This window comes from Crocodylus siamensis, chromosome 8 (assembly GCF_052110815.1).
Source record: "Crocodylus siamensis isolate JL-2025a chromosome 8, ASM5211081v1, whole genome shotgun sequence".
Lineage (NCBI taxonomy): Eukaryota > Metazoa > Chordata > Crocodylia > Crocodylidae > Crocodylus > Crocodylus siamensis.
In genome coordinates, this window is record NC_143402.1 from 12,218,941 (window position 1) to 12,231,905 (window position 12,965).

At 38.3% G+C, this 12,965-nt stretch overlaps 1 protein-coding gene across 4 annotated transcripts in view; it reads right to left on the reverse strand.

Annotated features, from left to right (window-relative positions):
• The window catches only part of THOC2 (THO complex subunit 2), an 81,771-nt gene that overhangs the window by 51,664 nt on the left and 17,142 nt on the right, over positions 1-12,965 (reverse strand). For all 4 annotated transcript variants that reach the window (XM_090060154.1, XM_090060151.1, XM_090060153.1 and 1 more), the window contains exons 5-11: positions 10,879-10,949; positions 8,053-8,174; positions 6,990-7,123; positions 6,146-6,312; positions 5,362-5,454; positions 3,975-4,130; positions 527-699 (exon numbers count right to left, since the gene is read on the reverse strand). In XM_090060154.1, the coding sequence (XP_089916280.1) occupies positions 527-699; positions 3,975-4,130; positions 5,362-5,454; positions 6,146-6,312; positions 6,990-7,123; positions 8,053-8,174; positions 10,879-10,949 (916 nt within the window). The remainder of the gene's footprint in view (positions 1-526; positions 700-3,974; positions 4,131-5,361; positions 5,455-6,145; positions 6,313-6,989; positions 7,124-8,052; positions 8,175-10,878; positions 10,950-12,965) is intronic.

A 12,965-nucleotide genomic window follows, 5' to 3' on the forward strand; every position in this document is an offset into this window, starting at 1 on the left:
ATAATAGTATTCTACTATTATTAAGGAAAGCAGATCAAACAACCTCATCTATATTACTTACTTACACATTTTTTGTCTGGCAGCAAAACCCTACCACAGATTTTGAGGGCAAAAGCCCATCTTGAATTCCAAAAGAAATGAAGGAGGAAAAATCCTCATCTACTGGAGGAGGTACAGAGGCACTATTCAAACTCAGAAGGTGCAGTACTATTAGAATGCTTGTGTTGGGAGCGATACATCCAGCCTGAATGGTGAGTTTAGTACTTAATTTCCATTCTTTTTTCTCCTCCTTGCACACATAACCCAATGATTTGACATTTATGTATGTAGAAGCAAATTCACTTTAGGGAACTGTTCTGCATTTGCCCATGAGTTCAACTTCTCCACCCAAAAAGCACACTGTGTTTCATTCTTGTCCTCATAAGTAATGTGAATATTTATCAGTGTGGACTCCGTAAATGTGATTAATGCATTCTCCTATACAGCTTCTCAACTTCTGGTAATACGGTGCTTTTGTCTGCCTTACCTCCGGTACAGAGGTTCAATGGTCACATGTACAAGCTGGCAGAGGGCAATGGCAATAGATTTGTGTGAAGTGGCATAAAATGGAGGCATCTGATCCATAATACTCTGTGCATGCTGCCAGTCGCCAATTTTTAACAAAGCTTCCAATAAGCCAAGTTTCTGGTTGTCAGGTGGCTGAAAAAGACAGCAGACAAATAATCGGAATGAAAAAATATAGCGCGCCTTTCAGTTTATTTCCTCTTAAACAGCAGAATAGCTGTAATCTACAAGATAGCAGAGTTCGTTTCCTGCACATTTAACTGATTTTTATAGCACCTATATTTATTATATTTTACAACACCCCCACCCCAAAAATCAGTTACATGTTTGTAAAATATGACACCTCTTCAACAATACAGTAATTCAATCCAAAAACTAACTCCATACTTCTTCTTGAAGGAATATATTTGCAGTTCCACAGAAGTATAATATCAAGCTACCAACATCAGGTGCTATACAAATTAGGTACAATGTACAACTATCACTGAAGGCGTGAAAAATCTATACCTTAGATTTTACTATGTATGCCAAGTTGTCTTCTGAAAGGCAAGGTCAAGAATCCATTTTCCAAGCCAGGGGCTAAATTTAAGAACGTTTCCCTTTCAACAGAGGATGAAACCTGCATCTCCTATATTGCTATATACAAAAGCTTTTTATACGAGCACTCATTTTAAAGAAATAATATATTAAAAATTAAAATCTATGACAAGTAAAACTTTAGTTCTCAATACGCTATTTTGCAATGTAGGCAATTTGGCAAGGGCTGAAAGGGAGATGGTGGCAAGTAAGAGTTCAGAATCAAGTTCTGTGTTTTTGTGACTTTGGAGATCTTATACTGCTTTAATATGTTGGAAATGTACAGGACTTTTTAAAAGGAGACAGACTGTCAGTACACGTGTATACCCTTGCATATAGGATAGAAACTTCAGAGTAAATTTATACATGAATGGAAAGTCCAATTAATGTTTTAATATTATGATCATGTAGCAAGATGAAAAATGTGCATCAGATAACCAAAAGGACTATCACTACAGTTTCACATGTTATAACTCAAAATGTTAACAGCACCTCGCCAACATGCCTAGTTTGACAGTAAGGGCTTTCCCCTTTGTACACCGTAAACATTCTTTATAGTGCTAGCAAACTGGTTTCCTGATCCAAACAGAATTAAGCACAGTCAACACTTATTAAAAAATATACCCAATTTTAGGTAAACTGCATATCACCCACTATTAGGAGAATACATTTTGTAGCAAATACATTCCTACCCATTGGTACATACACGCAAGTTAAAGCATAAAACGGTGTCACTGTAACACTGTCTCTGAGTGGACTGATCATCCACTGATCAAGATTTATTCAAGATTACGTCAGTCATGTGTCAGCCCTGTGCCATCTTGTCTCTTTAGCAACTGAAGCACATTTCCAAGACAGCAGTTATTATCTGTGTATTGCCAAAATGCTTCTGCCTTCACATCAATGTTCTTTTCCAGGATTCCGTAGGGCTGTGCAGAGCAGCTGTGTTTTGATTTGGTTTCAGATTTGGCCATTTCAGAGGACAGTGAGTCATTTCAATGTTTCCAATCACTATCCTGTTTTGTTTCAGCTGAATCTGTTTTGGAGATTTGCCTTTGCGAATCTTCTCCGAATCGGTTTTGAACGGGTTGCAAGGGAAGCTACGCAAAGCCCTACGTAGCTGGGTGGGGCTTGGGGTCAGGGGCTGCAGGGCCCCAGTGAGGAGCAGGATGGGGCCATGGGTGACTCCTCCAGGGGTGGGGGAGGGCCGCTACCCTCAGTGCAGGCGTGAAGACCCCTGTGCAGATCTCTGATCCCTGTCATGCCAGGTCACAGGTCAGGGAAGCAGCACAGAACAGCAAGCAAGCCTGCTGGTTCCTGCTGTGAGACTCAGCTCTGCAGGGAGCAGAGATCCACGCCAGGAGTCTCCTCGCCGCCCCTGCCTACCTGGGGTTGCCCCAGCGACATGGGGCTGTGCAGGGTGGACAGTGGCAGTGAGGAGACCCTGGCGCAGATCTTTGCTCCCTGCAGAGCCAGGTCACATGTCAGGGATGGCCTAGCCCCCAGTGCGATTCCCCAAGCACTTCCCAGCAGCTTAAAGGCCCCTGGATCTGCACACCAGGTTTCAGCAGGCTGCCGCTACAGATTAGGGCCAGCAACAACAGTGAGTGGCTGCTGCTGCCCCCAGCCTGCAGCAGGCAGCTTGCTGAAACCCCTCATGCCCACATGCCCCAGGAGGAGGAATGATCAGAGGAAGCTAACCGGGAGGCAGTTGTCAATATTAAAGCAGTCCTTCCTGCCCTCTTTCCCCTTCCTCAGCTTAGTTTTTGTTTCCCTGCACGCCCAGCTCTGAAACTCCAAACTTCTCTGAAACATTTCCAAAATGTTTCGAAACCTTCCGTTTCAATTCGGATTTGGTGTTTCGGGTGCTGAAATGGGAAACGGCCCAAAACACCTCTGAAACTAAACAACTTCCAAAATTTTGCAGAGCAGAAAATTAGGGCTGTACAGTATACTGGTATGCTTTCACCACAGAGGAGTTCGATTCACAGCTTGGAGCTGCTGTCATAACTCATGTTACCAGCTCCTTTGGTCTCTTGAGCATTTGATTGTGATTACCTTTATTCTGAAATCAACTGTCATTCAGAAAACTCAGCTCTGCAGGCAAAGTAGAACAGTGCTTTTTGCCTGCATTAAACAACTGACTTTCCACAATAACCTTTAAGGCAATAATTATTTCTAGCATGAGAAAAGGCAGCTAAATCTAAGTATTGAGCATCTCTATTCCTGGTTGTAAAGTAATCTTTAGTTCATAGCAATTAAAGTATGACTTCTCATTTCTTCATCCAACATCAGTTCTGGTTTAGAACAGGTTTATTGGTACACCGGCTACTGGTGAGAATCACAATCAAAATACTCTCTCTATTCCCAGTTACAAGTGTCCCATCCCTTTTCTCCCCGCCGTCTGTTCACAGTAGCACCAGATTTTATTCTTGTTCAGTCTTTATAGGACAACTGAAGAGAACATTTTAAAACTCATATAAAACTATATAAACATCGTGGAACACTTACTTCCAGCGATGAGACAAAAAAAAACCCTAAAAACTGTTTAACCACAGAAATTGTGGCACAGATCTTGAAAGCATCATTTCTGGGGTGATGAGTTTTTAGTGTCGAAAAAAAATGACATCAGAAGAAGCCAAAGGGTATATATAACACAGGACCATGAAACAAACCAGCTGAAGTACAGATTTTGGTTTTTGATAAATAGCCTACGTTTCACAGGATAATTGCATGTAAGGTATCAAAAGGATTTTTTAAAGTTGTTTTCACAGCAGTGACTACATTGGCTTACAATTGTAATAAACCCCTTATGGGGGGGGGATGAGGAGTACCTTTTCAGTTTTCTCCTCTTCCTTTTCCTTTTCCTTCTCTTTCTCTTCAGTCTTTTCAGAAGATAAAACCACCATTGTAAGTTTTCTAACAATTTGCTTAGCTTCCACAATCTCTCGTTTGTGTTCTTCAAGAATGGCATTATCTACTGGAAGAAGCTAAAAATATAACAGGGACAACTTTTAGATACGTCTGAAAATTAAAAGAAATTTTAAACTATGCTTTCTTCAAAAGAGTTTCAAGGGAAAAACCCACATCTCTTCTTCCACTTGAGTAGATCAAATAATTTTCTAGAAGGGAAGTTTTTTTTTCTTCCCAGCAACACTCAAACATTGATGCAATGTACTTTTCTAAACTTCAGGTGTACTACGGAATTATATGATATGTTTTCCTCAGTCATTAATAATTCAAAAAAAGTTTTAATAGCCAAATAAGACTAGACCATTCCTTGAGGATAAAACGTACAAAAAAACCTCAGCCACTTAAATGGAAACGAATAGCTAAAAGGAATCATAAATTGTACTCTGTTAATTAACAAAGTCTATAATACTACATACAGGAAAGATCATATTTCATCAAAACAAAGGACTATTAGCCAATCCAGTGGCTCTATGTTTTGAGGAATACTATTAATCAGGAAATACCTGTTAATTTGTTTTTTGTGATTAAGTTCTTACAATTTCTGTTTCTGAAAAAATAATGGTGAGTGAGTGGGAATGTGTGCATGCGTATTCACATGTGTGCATATGTGAGTGCATGTGCATATCTACTAGGTTTTTTTTGTGAATAAAAACCTGGAAAACAAATTCAACATAGCTCAATTAGCTCACTGCCTGGTTATAGTCTTAACCCTAATCACAAGACAAATTCTGTTACCAATTCTTGTGCGCCGTAGTGCTAAACAAGGCTCGGGATATTATTTCTCAAATATATTTATTTATCCAACTGTATGGAATTAAGCAATCTGCTTTTCTCGAAACTAAAAGGTAAAATACCAAAAGTCCTAACATGCAAATAATTATTACTGTTGCTTATCTGACAATTCCTAAAAGCAACACACATGCAAATCATCTCTATGGCCAACACAAAGGAAAAAAAAAGCACACTGAACAAAATATTTAAATGTCTTTCAAACCAAACTGTCACACAAAGTTTACCTAAGTCTCCCAGTATAAATATTTAGGTATCATGGGAATTTGGTTCACCCTGCTGCCAAATCCTTGAAAAAGGCCTTTATGCTTGTACAAGTTAAAGTAAGTAACTAAAGTTTCTAAAGAATGCTAGAAAACAAGCTCTACTTAGATACTTTCTAAAAGGTCATGCACTTAAATTGGTGTGTTTTAGCACTGACACAGGCCGATAGCAGTTAGAGACAAATTAACAACTTACATGTACATAAAGATCTTCCAAATCTATAAGATTATGTTGCAAAAGCACTGCAGCAACTCTGTATAAGGAGCAGGGTGTCTCGCCATTTGGTTCCTAAAAGGCAAAGTATTACTATTTATAGAAAAACCAACAATGGGAATGTTTGCCGAACACCACACACAAAAGTATTTTTGAAGTGTAAAGGGCCAGTTCAAATAGAGAAAGTGATAGCTTAACAGAAATTCACTCTGCTACCAAATTACCAAATATACTATAGTTAGCGTACACAGTCCTAATACTAGGCCAATCCTGAATGAAGGACATGAAAATCCCGATTACCAGATCTTCAGTTGAGAGTGAAATTTTGTATCAAACATCAGTCATTTCATTTAATCAGTTATTTGTCAGAATGTATATAATTTCTTCATTAATGAAAATACTCGCAGAAATCATTTACAAGTTCACAGGGTAGAGAAACATGTCCAAATTTTTCAAATGCATTCTATAACACTTAGTTCAGTCCTGCATCTCAAGAGTTGCATTTTCATTTTGAAATATTATACTGTTAAAAAATTAAGTGATATAACATGCTGCACATTAAATAAGTTCAAAGAGAGAGAACCTGCAGTTTGACTCAAAACCATAGCATCTGTTACTTCTAAAAGTAGAATTTTATATTACAACTGTACTTTGTTTATTTTCCTTACTAACACAAGCATCCAAAACCTACATACTGCAAACCCATACAAGGTATAAGAACTAGCAAGAAAGAAAAAAGGGTACATGGGTACTGAAAATGCATTACCTGATAAAATTTGAATTTAAACCCAAGGATATGACAGAGGGTTTGAGGTTCACACATATACATGTAGGACTCTATCAGTGGTACAAAGAAATCATCATACTCTGGCCTGCACTCATACACCTCCAAGATAATATCCAAAACTCTGTTGGGATCCAAGTTAAAACATCCTATGGGGAAAAAAATAAAGTTCAATTCATTTCTGCTACTTCTCACTTCCTATAAACAAATACAAACCCCAAAAGAAAACTAAAAAACTGCAGAAGTACTATTAAAAGAAAATCCTTTCAGCTACATGCTCTAAAGAGATACCAGTTACAACCATACGAAAATATTCTGTCACATTTACACATAATCGTGTGCGCTTTGGTTTTATAATTTTAAATTGACCTTGACATCAATATTAAACATGAAAATTCTGAAATTTAGAAACAGAACTGAGATGTAGATAACATGAAAAGCTAGAAACCTCCAGTTCCTTATATTATATGACTGAAGTCCACCAAGAAAAAGTCACCACACTGAAGACCTTGAGGCCCCCAGCAGATATTAATATGATCATGTGATTGGGATGTGAGGAATTGTATGCCTGATCCCAAAAATCGCACATCTTACCATGCAGTTTTTTTCCACTGAATAATAATTCAGTGGATCCTATTAGAACTCACTTGCTGCGAGGGAACTCATCACAGATTAGCTTTCATTTACCAGGGGGTGAGAGGGGCACAAGAGCTGGTTATTTTATGATGAAGCTACCCCTTCCTTTAATTAGCTGGAACTTATTCATGTGTTCAGACTCTTTTGCAAGGAAAATGTTTAGCTATATTTGCTGCCGTAAATTTCTTACCTATTAAAGATTTGATATTTTCTAGGATTAAATCACTGGTGATATTTCCAGATAAATCTTGTCCCAGTTCAGCAATCAGTTTTGCATAGCCTTCATTCTCTTCTCTTAAGAGATTAAATTTCTGCTGCTTATAACTGCAATTAGAAATTCAACGTAAATCAGGATGCACAGTTGAACACAATGCTGAATAAAGAATAGTTAATATTTACCCACTTAAGCTATACAAAAACTTATTAACTGCCAATTCTGGGTATGCTTCTCTTTTCATGATTTCCAGCTAATACAAAAATCTAGTAGTTATTTACAATACTAATCTTGCAACCTCCCCATATTTACCTTTAACTATGGTCCCATTTAAATCAAAAAAATTAGGCATATGCTTATAATTAAACTGGTTTCTAGGTCCTTGCTCAAAAGAGATCAAAAGTGTTCAGCACCTAAAAACCTAAAGGGCCTAAACTAATTTTAAATGTTCCACAGAGACACTGAAAATAGAGCACCAGACAAGCAGAGGCAGAACCACTAATCTACATTCCAAGGCCCTTACAATAGATTGCTCAGGGAAACGTCAGATCTATGCTTACATGATGCAATAGCAGTAATTTACTTGCAAATAACAACCGGCAAAAAAAGTGAAATATGTATTTGAAATTTGAAACCATTTTAGCAAATACCACAGTATTTGGCAGTCATAGAAACAAATGAGACTTCAGCTAGGAAAAATGCACCAAGCTAGAGGTTCTTTTATTATCCATGACATTTAACCACAAAACATTTTGCTTTAAAAAGACGAGTAAGTATTTCATAGAAATGTAAAATCAGAATGAAAATTACACTTGGTATGATACACACACAGAGGTGTAAACATACATCAATAAATAGGGATGCAGGGATTTAAAGATATGGATTTTTTATATTACTTTGCCTTCCTTCCCCAAAAAGCGTACACATTCCAATGTTTTAATAACACACGAAATAATATATTGTGTCCATTTTTTAAAGTGAAGCAAATTAATAGAAATATAATCAAATATATTTATATCCAGCACTCTCACACACTTACAAAAGTTTGGTCTTGATTTTGACAGATTTCTGATTGAACTGCTGAGATTGCTTGATAAGTCCTAAAGATTCCAATGTTTCTGGGTCTAATCGCTCCTTTAGGACAGTGTCTGAAACGAAGTACTGCACAGAAAGAAATGTAATGTACATATCATTTGATAATTATATTAAGCTAAACAGCACTGCACTCTGACCTTGAGTTATCTGTGCAATTTTTCACCTACGAAAGTAAGGCAACGCATATCTAAAACCCGGTATGCATGGTAGGTTTTAAGAATGCTGAAAGCTAAGGAGCTATTTCACCACAATTAGAATTCTAAAAATGTGGAAAATCTACAGAACACTGCAGAAGTCACTCATGAGAGCCTTTTAAAAAGGCATTTGGCATTAAGAGATTTGATTTTTTTAATTTTATTACTAAAGCTCTGTCCATTAACAAACCTACTAGATTGACCTCTTCTGCTTTTCAGAGACAAGTGCTTAATTTCACACAATGAAGTTCTTTACAATTTTTATAGCTTTATTGTACATGGCAGTGAAGGCCAATTCCTAGAGGCTAAAATCTACCCTATTCCTGAATCATTACCCGATATTCCTGAATCATTATTTGAAAAAAATTAATAGAAAATCACCCATTACAAATAATTAAAATAACTGCTGAAAATTTAACATTTTCTTCTTTATTTTATTGAAGTTGCTATTGGTACAGCAAATACTTACTGGAAAAACAGAATATTTTTAAACTGAAGGGAAGTATCTCTACGGATATAATTAGGAACTTGGAAGTGAAGTCTCAACCCACACTGAAATGCAAATATCTGGATCAAAAGTACTTGAGACAAACTTTATTTCCAAGAATAATTGTTCCTAACAGCTCCCACCATGTTATGACCGAGCCAGAGAGATTCTTACCTCACGGCTCATAGAGTGTGGATCCCAAGCTGCAGCTACTAATGGCATGAGCATCGCTGCAAGAGCAGCTACAAGGTGGCTTTTGTTACAAAGACAGGGAAGGTGTCTGTTATTGTGAGTTAATACAGGGGAGGATGCAGGCCATGTGGGGAAACTTCCTACTTATTAGTGATGCACCTAAAAGGAAAAATTGCTACTCAAAACAGAATCCTAAATTTTGATCCAAATTTAGTTTGCTGGCCCTCGCTGTCCAGACAGCAAAAACAAAACTGTATGCTTCAACATGCAAGGGAAAGGAAAGTTCGTTAAAAATCCCATCTAATCATATACTGTATCTGCACCACAAAGTATGCAGAATCAGAGGCAAAAGGATCCCAAGATGTGGGAAACCTCAGAATGACTGCTATAAAGGATATTTTCAGGTGTACAGTAATTTAAGTGTTCAAGTGATCATTAGGAAATTAGGTATTTTGAACAATCCTAAATATGAAAAAGAAACGTCCACAAAAATTAGCTGATAAAACCTAAGCAAAAATCTGAATGCAAAATGCATGCAATTATATAGTATCTTACATAAACTGAACTCACAATACCAAGAGAAAGATGTTCTGTTTATCCCAATAAGGCACATGACACAAGGACAAACTGACCATAATCATGCTGCACAATTTTTCTTTTGTTCAGCTACATGAAGGAGGGAGAAGGTACATACTTTTTGATACAAAAATATACTTATAGCTAAGCTTAGTTATAGACAGTTTTTTGGTTTTGCACATTTCATTTTTATAACGGTCTCAAAACAACGATAAATAAATTTGTTCAAATCTTCCTTTTCCCATTCTTGCCTTGTGCAAAAGAAAGAACTTAAGTTTTAGAAGAAAATGTGCACACACTTGTGCTCAAACTGGAACTTACTAATGACTACTTGTTTTGTGCAATTATAATGCATCCACTTCAAGTAATTACTTGTCTTCTGAGTGTAAATGATGATTCATAAGACTCGTTATCTCTGATGAGACAACTCGTCTATCTAGTCCGGTAAGCTACTTTAACTCTCATTAAAACTACCTGGCAGCAAAGCTGAAGAGCATTTCCAATGCTGTAGCCTTATTCTTTCAGCAATAAAATGTGGGGTTTGAAATGTTCAAGTCAGCAGCTGCGTACACATGTTTAAATGATCTGGGAGAATTCTTCCAGGTTTGTTCCCCTGGTAGAAAAAAACTTACCCTGAAACACCTGAACAGACATTTAAATTCCAAGTCCCAGAAGAGGAGAGAGCTTGCAGTGCTGATGTTGCACAGCCATGAACACATCTCAGGATCCCTCAGTCTGCCCAGAGACAGATGGCAGCAGTGCGCAAGGCAGCCCTGATTGGCTGACCCAGATTCCTCAGGGTCAGACTGCATCTCCCCGCAGCACAAGGCAGAACTGTGAAGAGGGCATGTTCTGCTCCCTGCTTGGCTGAAGCAGTAGAGTCCAGTGAATAACTCAAATCTCCTGGGGTGGCAGAGGGGGAAGCAAAGCATCCTGTGATGCTGAAGGACTGTGCTGTAGCCTATGGGGAAGTGGTGTACAATATTCTCTCTTGCAGAAGAAATTCACTTGGGAATTTCACTTGATTTAACCCCAATTGTTTCCAATTTTTGCAGTCATTTTTGCTCTAGGAGAAAACTCCTGAACACCTGTACACTCATGGTTTCTCCTAGGGAAGCTGAGACTCTTCCAAGAGAAGGTGAATGTTTGTCTGTACACTGCCAGCATCTCTAAGCAGTTATTTTAAGATACACTTAACAACATGCTACATTAATACTTTTTCTTCAAAAAATCTCCAATATAAAGATACAACCTCCAATTTTCCTTTCATGTTTTGACACGACAGGTTTTTAACTGAACAAAAACTAGAAGTGCAACTTACCAAACAAGCTAACACCAGTTGTGTAAAATGATCTCTCTTGCTTTTTTCTTCTAAACAACTTGTTTCAATATCTATCAAAGGAATGGGTCGGAGAAAGAGAAGGAGACAACAAAGAGAGACGTATCACTGATCATGGAAACATGTTAAAGCTGACACACTGGATAAAAGGAATTTACACGGCATATCTATAAATACAGTCATTCCAAGTACCTATGGGAAAAGATGGAGATGAGTGAAAAAACAAAACAGCACTCCTTGTTTTCTAGTCTTCCTACATTTCTGACTAGGGCCTATAGCCAACAGTAAATATAAAGAGGAACGGATAAGACAAATAATAGCAGGAGTTAGGAAAATCAACAGACAAAGCCTATTGCCACTAAATAAAATTTCCCTGTCTGAAGATAGAAAAAGACCTTGCCAGTTTCTTTAAATCGTAGGTCTGCTTTCCCTCTGTTTTAACCCAGTGTTTTCATTTCTTATTTTTGTAGTCAGCTGCTGAATGCTACTCAGGCAATTAATCAGTTCCTGTGAAAAGATCACAATCCATAACTTAAAATAACCTACTCTTGCCCAGAGCAGTCCAAACTTCTGAAATTACTGGAAGACAAGAGAGGAACAGGGAAAACTTGCAAGACGGAGGAGCCAAAAAAAAAAAAAAGCACACCAGCACAGTAACAAAGAAAATGGCAAGAAGGCACATACAGGCAGACTGCCCACTTGTTCATAACAGAGGCTTTAATTATAATACTTCAAAACCAGAACCACAAACTGTCAATTCAGTTTGACAAAGTCTGAGCTGGGTATTCATAACCATAGTGGAGGACTGCTTTAATACTCTGATCTTATTAATGAATATGTGGATATACTTATTGTTATAGAATTATGCAAGCATGTAATGGTAAACCACAAAAATTTATCCTAAATCCATCTCTATCTTTTGGTTCACATTCTTGCCTTTTGTCTTCAGGCTATCCTGCTCTCAGTACAAGCTTATTCTTAAATGTTCTTCTGAGTCTAGCTAAACCCCCACTCCCCCCACCAAAAAAAACCAAACCCCACCTCTTACAAGTGACAGAAATATCTATGGTTGTATTACAGCAAATTTAAACACACTTCACAAAGTCCCCCATTAATATTTCACGTGTTGTTCTGCAACTTCTTCCATAATTGCGGATTTAGAATGCAGAATAAAAAACAATGTGTTAAATGTGATATAACACACAACAGGGACTTTCAAAGGGCAAAATAAATGGTGGGCACATGAAGAAAACATTTTCTTTTCAGGCAAATATGCTAAAAAATAAACAAATACAGGATGAAGAAATGAAATGCAGATAAAAAGCATACTCTCTTCAGAAGCAACATATTTCATTAAGTAGTTTGAAAACTCTTGTAGTAGTTCCTTAAATCAAGTGACCCTTCTGATGCAGTGTATTCATGACCAAGTCTCCGGGTTTTCTGTTCACCATGGATTTTCTTATTTTAAAGAGAAAAACATACATACTCCCCTTTAAAGGAGAAAAACGAGGGAATGGTGGATTTCTCCTTGCAGACTGGAATGCGAGCAGTGGGAGGAAGGCAATCACGCAGGGGGCACCAAAAGTGTGTGTGCACGCACACATGCAAGTAGCAACTAGGCAGCCTTGAGAGCAGTTCCCAAAGCTCCCTGCAAGTAGAGTTGGGGGGGGGGGGGGACTTGAGGCCCCCTCCATGGGGGAAGGGGAAAGTTGGGTAGGGCTGGGTAGGGCCTGGGGCTGCTGCCCAGCTAGGGCAGTGCAAGGAACCTGGGGCCCAGGGACAGGATGGGAATGTGCGGACACAGGGGCTAGGTGAGGAGTGAGACCAAGCTCATCCAGGGCCCAGCAGAGGGGCTGGCTCTCCACCACTGCATGTATTTTGGGGTAGCTCACTGACTGCCAACTAACCCCTTGGCCACAACTTTCCAGTTCTCTCCCAGTAGGACTATATATCGTAGGGCAAAAACAACTCTCCTCCACATAAATTGAGTTAAAACAGGTGGTTACCTGCCAGTGAAAAGGATGCATTCTTGCCTTCTTCTGAACTGCTAGCCTGCAAGCGATGCTATC